This window comes from Varanus komodoensis, unplaced genomic scaffold (genome assembly GCF_004798865.1).
Source record: "Varanus komodoensis strain SLA01 unplaced genomic scaffold, ASM479886v1 scaffold45, whole genome shotgun sequence".
NCBI classification, from domain to species: Eukaryota; Metazoa; Chordata; class Lepidosauria; order Squamata; family Varanidae; genus Varanus; species Varanus komodoensis.
The window spans coordinates 2524461-2543191 of NW_025336011.1; the positions used below are offsets into that span (position 1 = coordinate 2524461).

At 40.8% G+C, this 18731-nt stretch overlaps 1 protein-coding gene across 1 annotated transcript in view; it reads right to left on the reverse strand.

Moving 5' to 3' along the window:
- Positions 1-17758, reverse strand: part of SKAP1 (src kinase associated phosphoprotein 1) — a 345184-nt gene extending 327426 nt beyond the window's left edge. The window contains exons 1-2 of the mRNA XM_044444651.1: positions 17634-17758; positions 11163-11265 (exon numbers count right to left, since the gene is read on the reverse strand). Of these exons, the coding sequence (XP_044300586.1) occupies positions 11163-11265; positions 17634-17688 (158 nt within the window). The 5' untranslated portion in view covers positions 17689-17758. The remainder of the gene's footprint in view (positions 1-11162; positions 11266-17633) is intronic.
- Positions 17759-18731: the final 973 nt, after the last annotated feature.

Sequence of the window (18731 nt, forward strand, 5' to 3'; positions counted from 1 at the left end):
AAGAAAATGAGGATAGGAGAGTGCAGGAAGGAGAAAAGGGGAACACATTTCTACTGTCCCCAAATCAGTAACATAAAACATCAAGACATAAATTACTGGGGGGAAGAGTTGATTGTGCCCCTGCAGCCTCCAAGATTGCTGGGTCATGTATTTGAAAAGCGGGATGTGGGGATATCCTTCTCACACAAAATACTGATCAGGTAGGGTCCTGAGGATAAGGAAAGAATGAACAGGCCTGGTATAAAACAGTCTGGGTTTGGGGAAATCCAAATGGCATCCCCTCTCCTATTAAATAACACAGGACAGTGCCATCTGGAAAGTTTCCCTGAAAAAAACCCTAACCAAACTCACCAGGAACTTCGTAAGAGCATAATAATTCATTTTTGTTAAGTTTACAGAAAAGGGTGTCCCAGCAGATTTCGTCCTATGGATCAGAGCTGTCCATCGCCCACTTGTCATGTAGCCTGGAACGTTTGAAATTTGCCCCTGAAGTGGCCACTTCCCATAGCTACAGGGTAGGACTGTTTGCTCTACACTTGCTTCTCATCCACCCAGAGGACACAAAACCTTGGGCCTGTATCAAGCCAGCTACAGCGGCACTGCTGGGGAGGTCTAGGGGCCAAGGAGAAGACCTCTAGTTTCCTGCCTGGGAGGATTTCAAAAAGTTGGCTGGTAGAGGAATCCGTTTAGCAAAACCAGCCACCCTCCCAAGCAGTTTCAAATAAACGAGCCGTGAGGCAAATCCATAAAGTCAAGGTATAATTACACTCCCTTGTAATTCCAGCCAATTGAGAACACTAAAATCACCACAGCGGATATTTAAGTTAGAACTTGACAAATCTGGGTTTAACTTGTTGGCTATTTTAATGTCTACCCAAGGAGAAATAATTGATGCTGAACAGGACCTCAAGCAAGCAAGAGGGAAAGAAAGCCAGGAGAACAGAGAGAAACCCCATAACACACCATCAGCAAAGCCCTGCAATCCACTTAAATTACGTTTCTCGTCCAAATGGCACAGAGGCAGCAGACAGGGAAGAGGAGAGAGATGGGAGACTGATTTTGACTATACAGCCTTCATCATTTACAGTGATAAGGCTCAAAATCAATGCCTAATCCACAAGAAAGAGACTGTAAAGTCCAGCTCCTCCCATGTTCCACCAGATTCTGCTTTACATCTACTAGAGACTATCCCAGCGATGACCCTGACCTGCCTAATTTCATCCAACAGTGCAGTAACATATGTTTAATCTACATTCTGTGGATGCCAAGATTCTATGACTGCACTATGCAAGCAACGGATCTGGTACTGGCAAGAAAAATTCAGCATCCTGGACATCTCCTGTTTTCCTTTTTAAAAGAAAATGTTTCTAGACCTTAGGACTGAGACAGTGGGCTTGAAAGTATGCAGCTAGTGCCTGAAGAAATTGCCAAAGGCAGGAATTAACAAGATTTAAAGGGCACGGTACAGCTGGAAACAGAATTATACATAACAAATGAATGAAGATTTTGTTATTTAAATAATGTAAATAGTCTTCTTGGAAGAAGTCTGAGGTAGATAAACAGAGGTCAGGGATGATGTGCTTCAAGAATCAGGAACCTCAGAGCTGGGTGCCTAATAGGAACAACCTCGGGATATCCTGCCTTCCAAGTTTTCCCAAATGACCACACCTCTTTTCCCTTGCCTCATGCTTTTCTCCCAGCCACCAATGTTTGGTGGCCTCCCAGCTTTTGTAGCTTGCAATGTTACAAAATGTTGAAATCCTTAGTTACTGGCAGCTTAAGCCAGAATCTGAGAGTATTTTTTGCATTGTTTTGGTTCTTCCGCTTCTGCTTTTGGTCCTGCTCTCCACTGGAGTGCAGCCCAGGAGAGTTTTTCCAAAACTGAATTTGGTTCCCAGGCTCAAAGAGGAACATAGCTAAGAGATTCACCACTTCTGTTGCAGTTGTAAGCTGTGCCCTACGCTGTGTCTAGGGCTTCTGCCCAGGTTGCTTCAGAGTCTAAATTTCTATTATTATCTTGTCAGAACAAAATTGTTATTTAATGTATTTATTTTGGAGATTATTCTGTAAAATTGTGCAGAGGTGTGCACATGAATTCTGGTCCATTGTATTTACCAGAGCAGTCCAAATTCCCTGTTGAACCAGACGTTGCTAAGGTTGCTTCAAGGCCTCTAGAACCGATGACATTACCACATACCATTGCCTAGGGACCTGTGGCCTGGCAAGACTAGATCAGTCCTCTGTCCTGCCCCTTCATGCAGCTGGAGTCAAAATAGCCCAAGCTAAAGCTGGTTGCACCTCTAATGTACACAAAAATTTGAATTTACCTTTTTATGAAAGCAATTAGCCAGGATGTCTGATATTCCTGAATCAAATCTACTAGCACAGTAGCTAAGTGAATAGAGTTGCAACTCACTCTCTAGAACTCATTAGATTAAGCAGAGTAGTTATTAAAGAATGGAGCCCAGAGAAAAAGAAAAGGTAGGGTGTGGTTATGTAAAATAAAATAAAATATCAAGTACTAGGTTACACAAGAGAAATCCATATGGTGTAAGTGAACTGCAGATCAGAAGGTGTTAGGTTTCCCACCAATATGGGAACAAAAGTGATTTTCCCTTTGGTTAACACTGGCTGGATATTTGCTGCACATTCCTCATGATTCTTCTCAAGTTGTACACTGGCAAACAGTTTATCACAGATACATCTGTCAGTGTATCCAGGATAAAGGCTGCCCCTAAACTCCTTTACAATGAAGGGCCAAACTAAACATGCTGATGGCAGCCATATTTGTTTCTTACTTATCTACCCTGCCTGTGTCTAAAATGTGCAGGTGAGATTGAGATACGTACCAAAAATTTTGCATTACTGCTAGCACATTTCTTGGAGTCTGATATAATAAGTCAGCCAGACTGGGAAGAAAAGTGACAGGACACAGCTAAGGATGATGGAGCAAGTGAAAAGTCTTCAGCTCCCTCACTTGCATGCACAGTATTATACAAATCAGATCACCCTCCCTGCTTTAAATATGATTGTGGCAGTGAGAGGAAGAGAAAACATAGCTGCCCTCATCACCTTCAGTTTGCGCCTTGAGAAAGGGTAAGTGTCTTTCCCCCTAACTTAGCAACCCATACTTTTATCCTACATGCCGGAGAAAATAAATGAACAATGGTGACAGAATTAAAGAGAAAGGAGGAACATAGCAAGCAACGCACCTTGAAAGGTACTGGTGCACGTCCTTCATTGCAGATGCCTTTTACCAGATGAAACCTGAGCAACCACAGTTAACAGAATGCATCAAATTGCTTAAGTGGAGGAAATTTCAGCTTCCACTATGTAAAAACCAGTGCTCTGGCTAATTAAAGGAAATCTAGTGGGGTTAGGCAAGATGGGGTATTAACATACAAAGCTCAGCTACCTGCCTGATCAAGAGGTCACATTCTTAAATAGCACTTTTATCTTGATATTGCAAGCCATCTTACTTAATGAGCTTCTTATTGCTAGGGAATTACATATGTGCCATAGTTAAGCTAATGAGCTAAGGATTATTCTGAAATTCCTTTTCCCCATTTGCTCTCTTCTCTGATTATTCAAACATAGTTTGGAAAAATAAAATTACTCTGGTTATATAATATGAGTAGAAGTGAATTAGGATTTTCTCTGTTTATGTTAGGAGAAAAAGGTAAACTTTAGTTCTGATTTAGTTTAAAAGAGGACTACATATACAGGCCTTCAAATAAACTAGGACTCAGCAGGGATTCTTTGTTAGAAAACATAGCTTTATTGCATTTGTGAACCCCAGCAACCCTCTTTTAATTCATTAATCAAAGGTTATGCTAAATTATCCTAAATTAGATATCTGCGCCAAGAAAAACACAATTACTTGTCAGAATATAATTTTAGTTCATATATACCTAGGACCACAGGCCTTCTGCCATTTTTTGTTCACCAAACCAGACCTATTACAAATATCTGCTGCTAGAACCAGGGCCTTAATAGCTGTGGCCCAAAGGCTATTAACAATTGGTATCTGAAATTAAAGAATTGTTCTCATTTGCTTGCATTTTAATAGAACTGTCAAGCTTTCCTTTTTATCTGACCTTTCAGGGATTTCTGACTGGCTCATTATGTGGAAAATTAATTATGCTTTAATTTGATTTTTAACTGATCGTATGATTATAGCTTTTATTTCCCCCGTCTTTGTCGTAGGTAGTTTTGAGCATGATGAAATGGCTTGTACATTTTACGAAACATAATCAAACCAGGAAACCTAGCATTCCTCAATGTTTATCAGACCTGTGAAAACTGCCAGGATAAGTGTGGATCCAAAGCAGCCAGGTGCTTTTGTGCAGGTAAGGAGAGGAAGCACAGAGTACCATACCCTAGCCTAGGACCTGTTTGTGCTCCTCTTTTGTCCTCCATGCACAATTTTGCACCTTCTAAAATGGTTACAACCTTTTGTGGAACTTGTGGAACTAGTTTGCACCCACTTGTGATGCTGTCTTAAGTCTCTCTTTATGGCTAACTACAGAGTCAGGCTGGGGCCAACTTTACATACATTTAGAACTGGAGGGCATGTTCTTGCTGTGGTACATAGCTTGGGCTGGATCCTGCATGCAGTCAGTGAAATGTAGTTCTCCATAGCTCACTGCCCAGAAGGCTATGCTGCTAATACTTGCATTTTGGAGAAAGTAAACAGAGAAACACCTTTCTTCCTCTTTATAATACTAGAACCCAGGATCATCTAACAAAGTTGAATGGCTGAACAAAAGAGGTGTTAAAAATGACAGCTACAGCAGAAGTCTATACAAGTATGCATTATGTGGACAAATAACACTAGAACCTGGGGTCATCTCATGAAGCTGAATGATAGGAGATTCAGGACAGATAAAAAGAACTTCTTCACACAGCTCATATGAAACTATGGAATTGCTGCCTTAAGATGCAATGGTGGCCATAAACTTGGACAGCTTTAAAGTGACATTAGACAGATTCACAGAAGAAAGTCCATAAATGGTTACTAGTCATGAAGTCTATATATATTTTCAGCATCAAGGGACAGTGTGCCCCTGTATGTCAGTTGCTGAGAATATCAGCAGAGAGTTGCTCTTGCATTCATATTTTGCTTGTGGGCTTCCCATAGACATTTGTTTGGCCACCTCTAAATATCAGGGTGTAGTATTTTGGGAGGCTATTTTCATTCAGCTCTACAAAACGGAAAGAAACAATAGTTTTAATTTAGCCCAGAAAAAAACATATCTGGAGCTGGCTGGCAAGAAGCGCACTTCAAGAGCTACAAGGACATTCTGCTGCGTGTGGGGACCAAGAGTACCTGTGTGTCTACTTGCATTCCACCTTGTCAAACTATGTAATTGTAAATACAAACATCTGAAAAAACCACCAAACAGAAAACTCCTTCCAGAAAGCCTCATACACACAAGTCTCCTGTATTCTCTCCATACTAGAAACCGACCCTGCTACTTCCTACTACAAAGGGATCATTAAGTACGACAATTCCATGGAGAACCCCCATGAAAAGAAGTCAAAAATATTGAAAACCAAAGAAACAAAAAAGAAAAAGAAATAAAGAACAGAAGGTTAAATAACAAAACCATAAAAAACAAGAACATAGAAATGTGTGTGGGGGTAGAGAAAGAATGTCACAGTATGAACCACAACAACCATCTGGAAACAACCCAAGGAAAGGTAGTTATGCCAGAAAAAACAGTGTAGGGCATTAATCCCCAGAGTAGTATTTATCCAGTGTAAGCCAAAGAAGTACAGAATTTAACATCAGTATATAGAACTGAATATCCTGAGTTGCTCAGTTCTCAATGTTGTGGCTGCAAAGATATGAGGAACTCTGTTGGATCACAGCAAAGGTCCTTTCTCATCCTGCATCCATCCTGTTTCTCACAGCAGACCATCAGGTAACTTGAGGAAGTCAACATGCAGGAAATAATAAATGGAGGAGTCTCATATGCCAAACTGGAGATCAGAGACTAAATAATATTTCCAATTTTCTAAAATGAATTTCTGGAGACTTGTATAATTCTTTATACCTACCCATAGCCAGTAGAAGTGGAAAGCAGCTAGGCAAAATAATTTTGGCACAGAATTTTATTTATTTATTCAGAATCACCTGCCCACGATCCGTCCTCCCTGACTGATAAATTTCTCTCATGATATTCCCTGACCACTGGAAGTCTTTTCTCAAATCTCTAATACTTTGTTTCTTAACATTCTTTGATGAACAGACAGACGTGCACAAGATGATGCAAGGAAAATTCTAGAGGGAAAGACAATAGCTGGATGGCAGTTTTTTGTGGGGAAAAATCTAAAGACCGTTGTTAACACTGAGGGATATTTCAGTTAAGGCTCATACTGTTTGTCATATTCTTACTTTGATGTTTATGCTGCCCTATCCCTAAAGGGTATTAAATATCTCAAAATATATCTCAAGATAACCCTAGTCAGATCAGTGCTGAGCTCCGGCTCAAATAACCTTGAGATAGAAGCCCTATTCAGGTGTTCAGTAACCATGGATACCAAACACATGAAGGGGCTAACAGGAATAGAGGTCTGTGTGTGCCATCACAGACCTCTCATCAATGTATGTTTAACACCAGTTTGAAGGTAGTTGTATGCACGTACTCAGGACTTCCCTCACATCAAGGGGAGTCTCTGACAGCTGTCCTCAAATGCGGTTCATCTCTTAAGCCACAGTGATTTAGTGTGCTGCCCAAATCCAGGATGGTTTCGTCAGTCTGACTTCATAAACTACCCCCCGCAAGCCATGGTCTGTTGCAGGGTCTATTTGTCCCACAGTGGTTTGCCATGGCATTTGAGCCCAGGCGGCATGACCACTGCAACACCACTTCCAAGAAGCTCCCATGACCACCTCCCAGCATAGCCAGCCCTTTCCAGTGGGCATGGTGGCAGGCGGCAACCATTGCTTCAGCCTATTAGTAGGTAGGCTGAAGCAACGGGCACTCCCGTCCCCCTTCTCAACATCACTGTCAAGCAGTAGCAGAAATCTCAGTGTTCCCATGGTGCCCCTGGGATACCTACAGGAGACCAAGGCGGAAGAGGAACCGTAACCCCAGTATGCCCAATCATCTTTCTACACAGCTTTCCACACAGTGAAGCTTATCATGTTGTGTGACCCCTCCAAGTCAGTCTCCCATGCTCTCTTCTCTGAAGGAGACTTTTAATTTTACATTTGGCTGGAACTTGAGCTCTTACTTCCTGGGAAGCCAAAACCCCACTGCAACACACAAGCCCCTTGCCTGGAATTTCAGACCATAGGTGGAATAACTGCTTCCCCTCCACTTGCCATGACTATGACAAGTGAAGCCAGCAACACAGCTGTGTTGCCTGGGGAAAGGGGGTGTTATCTTTAGGGTCCACCAGAAAATCATGTGGATTGTTTGCAGCTGGGACAAGAAATGAGAAAAGGGAAGATTTGCCTCCAAGCATTTCAAAGCAGGCACACTAGGCCAAAGACTTCTCTGGAGCCCCTTCTATGCTTAGGAGAACACAGAGAGACAACTATTTGCCTTTTCAGAACTGAGCTGAAGTGGGGTCTTGCAAGCTTCAGCAACAATTACTCATGGAGGCAAATTAGCTCCATTAGGGTTACCTTTCATATGTCACTCTCCTGCCCCATGCAAGAAAAAAATAAGATTCAGAACTGTAGGAAGTCCCACTTTGCATTCTGAACAAAATGCAGAATGTATTCCTTTATCCAGAAAGCTCCTTCCATCTCCTGCATTCAGTGTCTCTATCGTTCAATTATTCACAGCAACCCGGGCTGTTAATTACACAGTCCCAAGTTGCTAAGTAAGAAAACTGGTGCTTAATTAGCCAGCAGGAAAGATTGATTTGGATACAGCACGGGCATCACACAATGTTCTTCTGCAGGGGATACCCGGCTGTGACCTTACGAAGGATAAAACTCTCTACCCAGTTGAGTGAACTCAAAGGTGGAGTCTAAAAAAAGATGTTTGGACTAGCCAATTGACACCACCAGGGTGTTAACCCATCAATAATTGTATTATCCGAAAAAGGAGGGTGTATGCACACAGTAAAGGCATCTTTACCATGGACAAGTGCAAATTTTAGGAACCTTATCCACACAGTAATTCCACAGGACACTGTGCACTGGATTCAAAAGTTATGTCTGTGCTCTCACTAAATGCAATGCAGAGAAGGCGGAGGACCAGCAGAGGGTATGTTGCCATATTAATGATCAGAGCACAAGCATTGCAGGCATAAGATTTCCTATTCCACAGATACAAACTTAGATCTAGGTCTGATCCATCTAAGGCTGGGTGCCATAGTTCTTTCACTCAAGGTCGAATTTCATTTCAGAAATCTCAAGGGGCCATATTCCAAAGGCCAAAGGCAAGAGGACAGGTCCAAAAAGCTGTATTTTTTAGTTTAAAGCTCTTAATCCCAATAGCTAATATTAGGAAAGCTATTTCAGCCTTTTAGAGTCAAGAGAAAAAAGCTGTGCAAAAGCTGAGACACCAAAAAGAAGCAGCTGTTAGAGGGAAGATTACCAGGAAAGGAAGTGTGAACATCTGGGTTGATTGGGGTGCTGAACATCAGGACTGTTAATCAATAAATACACCTTCCCATTTCTCATATATTACCACACCACTGAATGCAATCATTTCTCTCTCTAAGTACACCTTCCAATAAGGAAAAACTATACATTGTTTTTAATTTTTAAAATGGTAAGTGCCAGGGAATCAAACCTGACAAGAAATTACACTGTCTCAGTCCATGACCCACTTTCCCTATTGTCAAACATGTGCAAAATACTTGTTATTCAGACACACTCTCATTTTACTCACATTCATTCACATAGAAGATTTCTGGTATCTCTACTTTGTGCATGGATATTAGTTTAAGAAGATTTACCCAATCTGATGCATACATAGGTCTACTCAAAATCACACACACTCAGCTACTTTCCCATCTTCAAGGGAAATGATGTAAGCTTCTCTCCCTCACCTGTGCACTTTATCTAATTTCTCGTAGCCTGAAATATGACTGGAACTGCTCAATACACAAAGAGCAATAGATGCAAAATATAAACAAGTCTGCTTAATTTGCATAGCTTATATGGGCTGTACAATTTATCTGTTCTTCATTTAGCATTTTGATTTGCTGTTGTTAAAATCAAGAGCATGACCTAGCACACTCCTACATGGTTCTCAGGATCTCCTTGACTGCTAAGAATAGCTTTACTATGACATTATTAACACCTTCCTTCCCCTTGCAATACCCTCCAATTCCCACCAGGTGTTCCATTTTTCTATCCCCACCACATGTCACTCAGAATTTAGTCATAATGGCATCTAATCTAGAAGCTCTGGTGGTGCCAACAGAATTAGCAGCAAAATCTCTTCAAATTCCTCAAATCCCTGTCATTCCTAGGGAACTTATTTCAGAGCATTCTTGCTTCCTTGGAACATTCTGCTTTATAGGCTATGGAGCAGAGAAGCATACATCTATCAAAGAGCTTAAAAACATTTTTAAAACAATCTGCTGTACCAAAAGTTGCATGGACACAAAGTTTAGCTGGGGCAAGACAGCCCTCACAATCAGTAATGTCACGGACACCATCTAACAGGTGCCCATGCAACTATAAAGCAGTAATAACAATGATGAAGGTGCTAGGCTCTGCTAGCCACTGGAAAATTACGTATAAGCAGCAAGCAACGTACAGGCTTCTCATCGCAAGGCATGTATTGTGCATTCTTAATCCCTTACTGAAAGAAGTTTGAAGGGTGTTTTCATGTTGCTATCCCTCCTGAGCCCCTTCTCTCTATGTGTGCGTGTGCTTGGTGTGTATTTTTGAGAGCAAGGAAAGTCTGGTCTTAAATTTTAAATCCCAACAGATCGGAACAAAAGCCACATCTGTTGCTGCAGATCCACTGTACTGCCACTATTTTAAAGCACTACCTTGTAGTTGGTTAATAGAATGTATAAAAAAGCAAAGAAATACAAACCCTGGGGGAAAAGCATGTAAAGAACTTTTTTCTTCTGTAAAAAAGGCTCAGTAAAGCAGTGGTTTAAACCCCTCTTGTAGAGAAGTCCTCAAGAGTGGCTGAGATGACCACAACAAAGTGCAAGAAATGCCTATATATGAGATGCAACCCAAGGAGTTCCCATTTGACCCCCATGGTTCCAAAAAACAAGTGTCTAGACTAGGGTGGGCATCGTTGGCTCTCCAGATGTTTTAGCCTACAACTGCCACCATGCCTCACCATTGGCTACGTTAGTTAGGGTAGATAGAAGTGGTAAGCCAAAACACCCAGAGGGCCACAAATGGCCTACCCTGCTCTAAACCAAGAACTAAACTAATTTTGGTGGTAGCAAATCTGTATGTTTAGAAGTGTTTGCCCCAACTATTTGGAATTGTATATGTATAACTAATTACAAAAGCAGTATTTAGTTGAGAAGTGCAAAGCTGCCCCCATCCAAGACAAATATACTGCCAACATTACAGCTCAGCCAAAGAGAAAAATACCCAGGAACATCGACTGAGGAAAGTTAAACTGCAGTCAAGGGGAATGCTGGGGCAGATCCATGCATAAACTGTCATCAGGTTAGTTTGGGCTTCAGAATTCAGGAAAGCAAAAAAAGAACAACAGGAAACAGGTCTTACACTTTCAGCTGAAGCATTCAATATTTGGCTACTGTCAGAAATAGAAAACTGGGTTAGTCAGACTTGCAAAATAGAAAACTGTTAAGAAACCAGCACCCCTTAGAGATGTTTATTTATTTAAAAGATTTGTATGACGTCCATTACTGTCGTCTCTGGACGACTTACATTATTTCAGAATAAAATAAATTAACTATTCTACACTGAGCCTCATTTAAAATATAAATAAGTCATCTCACTAAAATTATATGTTAAAATATGGGCCGAATAAAAAGGTCTTGACCTGGGAGCGCATTCCATAGTTGGGGGCGCACCGCAGAGAAGGCCCTCCTCCCCTCCTCCGAGTACTCTGTCTCCTAACCTCTTTCAAAGAGGGTTCTCGGAGGAGGGCCTCTGCTGCCAATCTTAGAGGGCGGGAGGGTATGTAGGGTAAAAGGTGTTCCTTTAGGTGTTTTTCCCATTAGAACTAAATGCTGGATGTACAAACCTTTCTTTAAGTTGCTCAATAACAAAAAAGATGTCATTCATTTGCACCTTTGCTCTAGCACTAAGATTCTCTTTCTGCAGCCCTTCCAGGTAATCTTCAATATCTGTTTGGGAGAGAAAATTGGGAGATTGAAGAGTCAGATGATACAGAGATACACAAACTCCAGATAGTTCACCAAGAAATACAGATTACATAACCTAACTTAATCAAATTAACTAAAAAGCAGGACCTCTAAAGAATACAAAAAATCACAAAATGAAATGATGATATGGCTTCAACCCCCCCCCCACAAAAAAGAGAGGATATATACTCCTGTCAAAGAGAGAGAAACAAACTTTATAGGTGGGGAGGTAGTATATTTTGAAGCACAGTCATACTTTATGAGAATTTGCAAAGACATATGAGTCCAAAAATGCAGGTGGTGAACCATTTCTAACAGTTTTCATCTTCACCAAGAGAAGGTCTTTCCTAAAGTTATTGGGCCTTAATTGGCCATTCAACACCACGTCACCACAAAATACTTTGTATTACAACAGGGACTGTTCATAACTAGTATACGTCTATTGTTGCTGTAAAAAACTATTGCCCACCCTCACTGCTACTGCAAAGCAAAGTCCAGAAAGAACAAGAAAGTCATCATTCCTGCTAATGGAAATGTCCTGGCACTTTGACCATGCGAGCCCTGTGTCTGCTAACCTGTTGGGGAGGAATTGCTTCATTGCCATAATTTATTCAAGCCTCAGATTCAAATTATCTTGATTTACTTTATTACATAAGATTCATTTTTAATACAGAATAAAAATAGCCCAGAGCACAGGAAGCAACAGACCTATCAATATAAACCTGCTTCTGCATACCAATTTAATTTTCCATATTTGGGCTCCTTACCTGGGATTCCATCACATTCTGCTCAGCATCATTATTTGCCATATGTGACATAACCCACTCCCTGGTACACATACAATTTTTCCATGTACACAGGTTTTTTTAACCTTCTATACATACATGTAAAAAGGGCAAATATGGAAAGCAGCCCTAACTTGAGTGCTACAGCAGAAAATTAACTGGTTACATTTTAATTATTTTGTATTGTGAATTTCAACAAAATAAATCCTTAACAAAACAAAGGAAAAAAGACAGGGAGAAAGGGAAATTAACTGCGTAGATTTGGATGCATCCGTTTCAATTTTATAACAAGTTTTTGAAGTTTTTTTTCCAGTCGCAGCCTTCTCCTCCCATTCCCATTCCCATTCCCATTCAAGGAATCTTGATCAGAACATCAGAAAATGAGAATGAAAGCACTACACCACATTACACTGGCTATTTTGGGAGTGTACCTTCCCCAAATTGGTGTGCTCCAAATGCACTGGACTACAACTCCCATCATGCCCAGCTGCTATCTATACTGTGTGGGCACTGTGAACATTTCAATTCAACACTTTAAAGAGTTCCAGGTCTGAGAAAACTGATGTATAGAGATTACCACCTTACCACTCAGTAAACAGTTTGCCATACATTTACTGGAATTAAGGGGCAAGCTTCCATGCATCCTTGAACTTCAGCAATTTTTGTTTTATAAGTTCATCAGTTTCTCTGATCATGTGGTAAACTCACTCAAAGCACTTGCACAAAATTGAAAATCTACACATGCTGAGTACCAGTACAATCTAGCTTCCTTATTCCTGCTCTGTTTTCTAAATGATATGATCGCTTCTGACGACACATTAGGCGGATGTGGTGGTTGACTCAAGAGCCTGTCTTTCTAGCTTGTGTAGATGGGGCCTACCTTCCCTATCAGAAGGCCTAGAGTCTCTGTGGATTGTTAAAGACGCAGCAAGTTTGATATAGGAGAGTGTGACATGCAATTAATCTCCATTCATAGCCTGCTCCACTTGTCAGGAAAGGAAGGCTCCTTCTTTAGAAGGGGATCCGAAGACTTCAATTAAAAACAGTCAGCTAACAAGAAAATAATCTAAGCTAAAGGAAAGGTGGCAGGTGCCGAAAATGAGTTGTTTACGAGAAATGTCAGCTCAGAACAATAAAGCGCTGAACATCAAAAAAAGAAAAAGAAATGTGCAATGAGCTGACTGCACCACAGACTCGAATTTTTTAAAGGAGAGGAAGCCCACACGTTCAGCTGGGGGAAGACAACCGATTTTAAGAACTGGTTTAATAGACTGAGCCAAGAATAAAGAGTCATACATTCAAGCCAAGCAGAACTAGAGGCTTAGCTTTGAAAGCTGTTTTAGTGCTTTCAGCGCTCAGTCATATGAAATAATGCTGTGAGTGCTCACTAGCATGTGCAGAGTTCTTTCTCCTCACCAAGCTATGTGTAAACACTTTGCTCTAAGGAATGTTTGCTACTTCCAAATCAGGACACATCCATTTAATAGCTCTAGGAAGAGAGTTTAACTTGCTAAATTTCTGTATACCCAAAGGCTGTTAAAGGAAAAAGACAGAAGCAGATCCAATAAAGAAGAAAAATATAAGACAATTAAATGAAGGAAAGAGTCAAACACAGTATAGCAACAGTACACAACATACTGGGCCAGGATGTATTTAATTTCCAAACATAAGTGGTGAAGTCCAACCCTGCTTGGACACCCTGCCTTCTCAATTTCAATTGTACATGGATATAGAAAAGTACTCTATGCATGCTCAAAAGTACTTTTATAACTGCACTTGTTCTACAGCTACATTTTGACATTAAAAACAAATTTGGGAAGATATTCCTAGCTTAAAATTATGCTCTGGGGTCAAAAGAGACTTTGTTGAAGAAATGGCTAAGGGGCACCCCATTATCAAATATATTTATCACACATCAGAAATGTTTTAAATTGAGGCTGGGGACAAGGACAAGTTCACCAACCTTCCCCTTCTAAGATCCCTTGCTCCTGGTGTTGAACAGGTTGCCAGCTCCAGAAAAGGTTTTGTCCCCTACTTCCCACCCCAGAACCTTTCATCCAAACCACTTGCATATATATGCCACAGAGCATGCATATTCTATACATCACGATTAATTAATATATGGATTGCTCCTTGCTGCTGCCTCCACATTTGTAAAAACTGTTAATAAAAAAATAGCATCTGTAGCAAGATTGAGCATTCTAAGGATAAAATTTAGCGTATGATGTTGACAATCTGCAGTGCTACAGAAATCATGTTTAAGTGCATTTTATGTTTTCACCATGCTGCTCACTATTGCTCACTAGGAAGGCAGGTAAAGTGCCCCCCCCCCAGTTCCACTTATATTCGTCCACCCCTGCTGAACACAGATATACTGTCAGGGTGTCTGACAATAGCAGGCATGAGAATAAATACTCGGATCCATAGGGAAGACCCAGTTTTCTTGAACCTCAGCAGTTTTATTGGCAAGACAGCCCAGCCCCCTTCTGCAGAGAACCAAACTTACATCAGCACTGCTGGGTAGAGGTTGCACCCAACCAACTACAATTTTCCAGAACATGTACAAAGTGCTTTATAACTTCCCAGTCACATATGCAGGTGCAGAGCAGTTGATGAAGGAATAATAGTAACATGATGTATTCATACATAGGACAATACAAGTGGTTTGCTGGGTGTAAATGGAACAATGGCATAGCGAGTATTCGTGATTACTGTATACTGTATTGACATGACAATTAGTGAATCTCTTGAACTCATTGACCAGCCTACAGCGTCTGTTTGAAGAAGTAAATGAGAGCAGCAGCAGTGATATGGCTTCAAAACTTGACTACTTCAGGGAAGGGACTGAGAGGGGATTGCAACATTGTCACCATCTTCTAGCACTTTCAATTAAAGGCACACTCCCTGCCTTCCTAACTGACTTAACTCACTACATTTAATAACAGTTTCGCATACCAGTAATTAGAATGTTAGGCTGTATTTGGAGCCTCCTGCTGAATGAAGGCAGAAATCTATCGCAGATACAGCTAAGTCAGGGCAGCTCCTTCTTCCGATATGCAAGGGAGGCTACCTCTAGCAGTTTCTGGGCTTCTCCAAGATGGAAGCCAGGCACTGTAATGAATGCTACATAAAATACATAGGACAGTGCTATCTTTTCCAATACGCTTTATTTGGATTTCTCCAACAATATCATACCTCAAGGTAATTCCAATTGGTTGAGGCAGTAGTACTTTATTTTGTCCTCACCACAACACTTAAACTCTCTCTCTCACACACACAAAACTGCCACCACAGTGCTTTACTTTTTCCTCATATGAAGTAATGAATGTGGACTATGAAGGAGGGGAAGAAAATACAAAGCCACCCTCTGCTTGTGACCCCAGTGTCTACAGATAATGGTCAGGTTTCACCACCTCTCAGCAGCTAGGTTTTAGCAAGCAGCCTGTTTACAAGGCCAAGTCGAGAGCGCACGGGGTGTTGTGCAAATCCATACTTGGTTGGTGGGCTGCATGAGGGCTTTTTAACCCTTCCGCAACCAACAGTCTGTGGGTTCACACAGGACAAACCACAGCCAGGCCCTGGATATGCAAATCCCATCCAGCACACACTACAGCACACTGTGGCTTAAATAACCCATGGTGGACTATTTTGATTATGAAAAACAGGTCATTTTGTTTTCTGAGGCAGAGCAGCAAAAGGTATTCCCCCTCTCCAAGTCAAGATACTTAGTACTCAAGATTAGTCAAGACACTAGCATTTGAAGCAGAAAATTCTGGGAGTTTTCTTTTTCTATCTCTCACAGCAAAAATTTAATAGTGAACTATGTAAAAATTTGCCACATTCACTTAGTTCCACAGAGTTCAATGAGAGCTACTAAGGATTGATCAAGCCCACATTTGCATAGAAAGGCATGGGTTCTACTTCTTGTTGCAATGCTAGGATGTGATGAAACTGCATACTTAGATGCGATACAGGAATATAGCAATGACCTCTTTTATTTAAGCTGATTTTACTGGACCTGTGAACCCTCTGAAGAATTTTTAAAGGTACTGTAGAGTAGATATCTCTACTCAGAAGTAAAAGTTCAGTGGGATTACTCTGACTGTAGCCCTAATCGATACAAGTTCAGGCGCAATCTTATACATGTTAGGAAGAGAAAAAAACATGATCTACTGTGGAATGTTGGTAGTTGTAGGACTTTTGTTCTGTTAGACATGCATAAGATTGCATGCTAAGGCTTTAGTCAGTGATGACTGACTTTGAATTGAATAGTAAATGTTAGCAAGTAGGACTGAAAGTAAAAGACTTTCTTGTTTATCTTTTGAGTTTATTTTGCTTTTAATGTGCTACCATAGGAAATAAAATATTCCAGATTTGCGTTTTCTTCTTATAATGCATTGTGACCTATGTATTATTTATTTATTCACATATTTATATACTGCCTATAACTGCCAAAGGCCTTCATAGGTGGCTTACAAGAAACTGTAAGAAACTTAAGAAACTGTAGTTTCTTACAGTTTCTTGTAACATTTTTTAAGCAATAAAGGAATGTAACCCCTTTTGTTTAAACTGATTAGTCCATTAAAAGGCAGATAGAAAATTGGCTTTTGAAAAATGCATCATTCAAGTGCCCTAATTTAAATAGATGTTCACACCTTTTAATGGCTACACTGAGGCACACACTGAGGTTAGGCGTATAATTATAAATAAGCAAATAAACCAAGCTTACTGGAGCACTGAAGTAAAAGGTGGTACAACAAATATTTGAAGGCTATGTTAGCCTTGTATCTTACTTTACAGAAGACAAGCCCTGTTTTTGAAAGCATCTTCTAATTGAAAGGCTGATCAATCTAAGCCCACTTGAAAGATAAAGCATAAGAAGGGGAGAGGGGCCTTGAAGTTGCTGATCCACAATGAGCACACGACAGCAGATAGAACTGCTGTCGTGTGCACGCAGGTCATTTATCAGTATAGTGAGATGAACAGTACATCTAAATTATATTTTTAAATTTCCTCTTTTTTGGCAGGAGATGCTAAGAGGCTACCTTAGAGACAACCTTGCTCTGGAGTGGGTCCTGTTGAACTTTGGAGACCCATTGCTGAGCAAGCATACAGGTTGGGACTGTCGGCTGAATTAATTAGACAGACATAAGGCTATCTTAGACCCACATTTTAAGACAACACCCAGTCTTGTATCTAAAGATATCCCTCACTCAAAGATGAGTGGATGGCATGGAGAGGATTCCTGCTGCTAGCATGGCGTGCCTCTTCACCCGTTAAGTCCCACTCTATCATTTAAGCCCACTGAGTTACAGGCTTAAATGATAAGCTTCTACTGCATTATTAGAAATTGGCCTTCAAGTTGAATATGGCCTTAATAACGGGGACAAAATTAAGTGCTTATATATAATCAGAAACATGATTAAACAAAAATAGAGCGAGAAGAGGCTAGAGTGTCAGGATTTTCTTGTAGTAGTACTACAGTTGCCATCTTTTTCTTTTCCCCTCACAGAGCACAAAAGCGTAGGCGAGAGGCCTAGCTATTCAAAAGGGTCTTGTAGTTACCTCCAAAGAGCTTCTGGACATCCTCTGGAAGGGTACCCCTGTCTGCAGCTTGCATTGAGGAAGATGCCAGGTTTAGGAAAACTAGCAAGCAAACTATCTGCTGCAGTTGTTTCTCTTGTTGCTACCATCTGCCTCTGAAGAAGAAAGGAAACAACCAAGGTAGAGCAGGCGGGGGAAGGGCTGGTTATATTTTTGAAAAACCACTACCGCACAAGGTCTTTCGTTTGGCTCTAAGTCCCAGCTTCTGTGGTACAAGTGTGAAGCCTGCCCTGAACAGACACCTGTGAGGGAGGCAACGGCTACAGCTGCAACTAGTCAGCTGTTTTCTGGAGAGGATTTGGCTCCTGTCTCTAGGAAAAGTAGCCAAGTAGCAGTCCAAAGCAATAGATTGAAGTCTAGGGCCCCTAGCCTGGGGGGTGTCCCCTAAGTGAACATCCAGAGCAGCAGTCATTCCTGTAGTCATGATGATGCTATCATTAAATTGACTTTAACATATAGAACTGGTCAGAGAGAGATGTTCATTTTTTAATCAAGCTGAAATGGCTGTGACTCCAACAGGAACCAGAAGCAGTTTTAACACCAAGGATATAACATGCATAGAATCATATTGTCAGAAAGGTGAGATTTCTTTATAAACAAAAAATACACCTCCAGATTATATTGTGAATATTACTAATTTCAGCTCATAATGCCAGAAAATCGCAAAGTTTAATCAAGGGGGAGTCCATTGTTCAAGCATCTTTCTGCAACCCAAACCTAGTTTATTTATTGCCTTTATATTCCAGATTTTTTCCATCCAAGGAGGCCACATGTGTTTCTTAGGTGGTGTCCCCTCTGAGCACTGACTGGACCCAGACCTGCTTAGCTTTAGCATAACTGCTACTCCTTGTGCTGCCTTTAATTCAGATTTCTCAACCCACAGAAATCCAAGATTTATGCTGCAATCATATACTCACATATCTGGAAAGAAGTTCTATTGAACTCAACTGGGCAAACCTCAATGTAGGAATACATACGATTACATTGTTAGCCAGTGCATTACTAGGACTATCACCATACAAATACATGATAAACATTTAAGCAGTCAGATCATTTTAG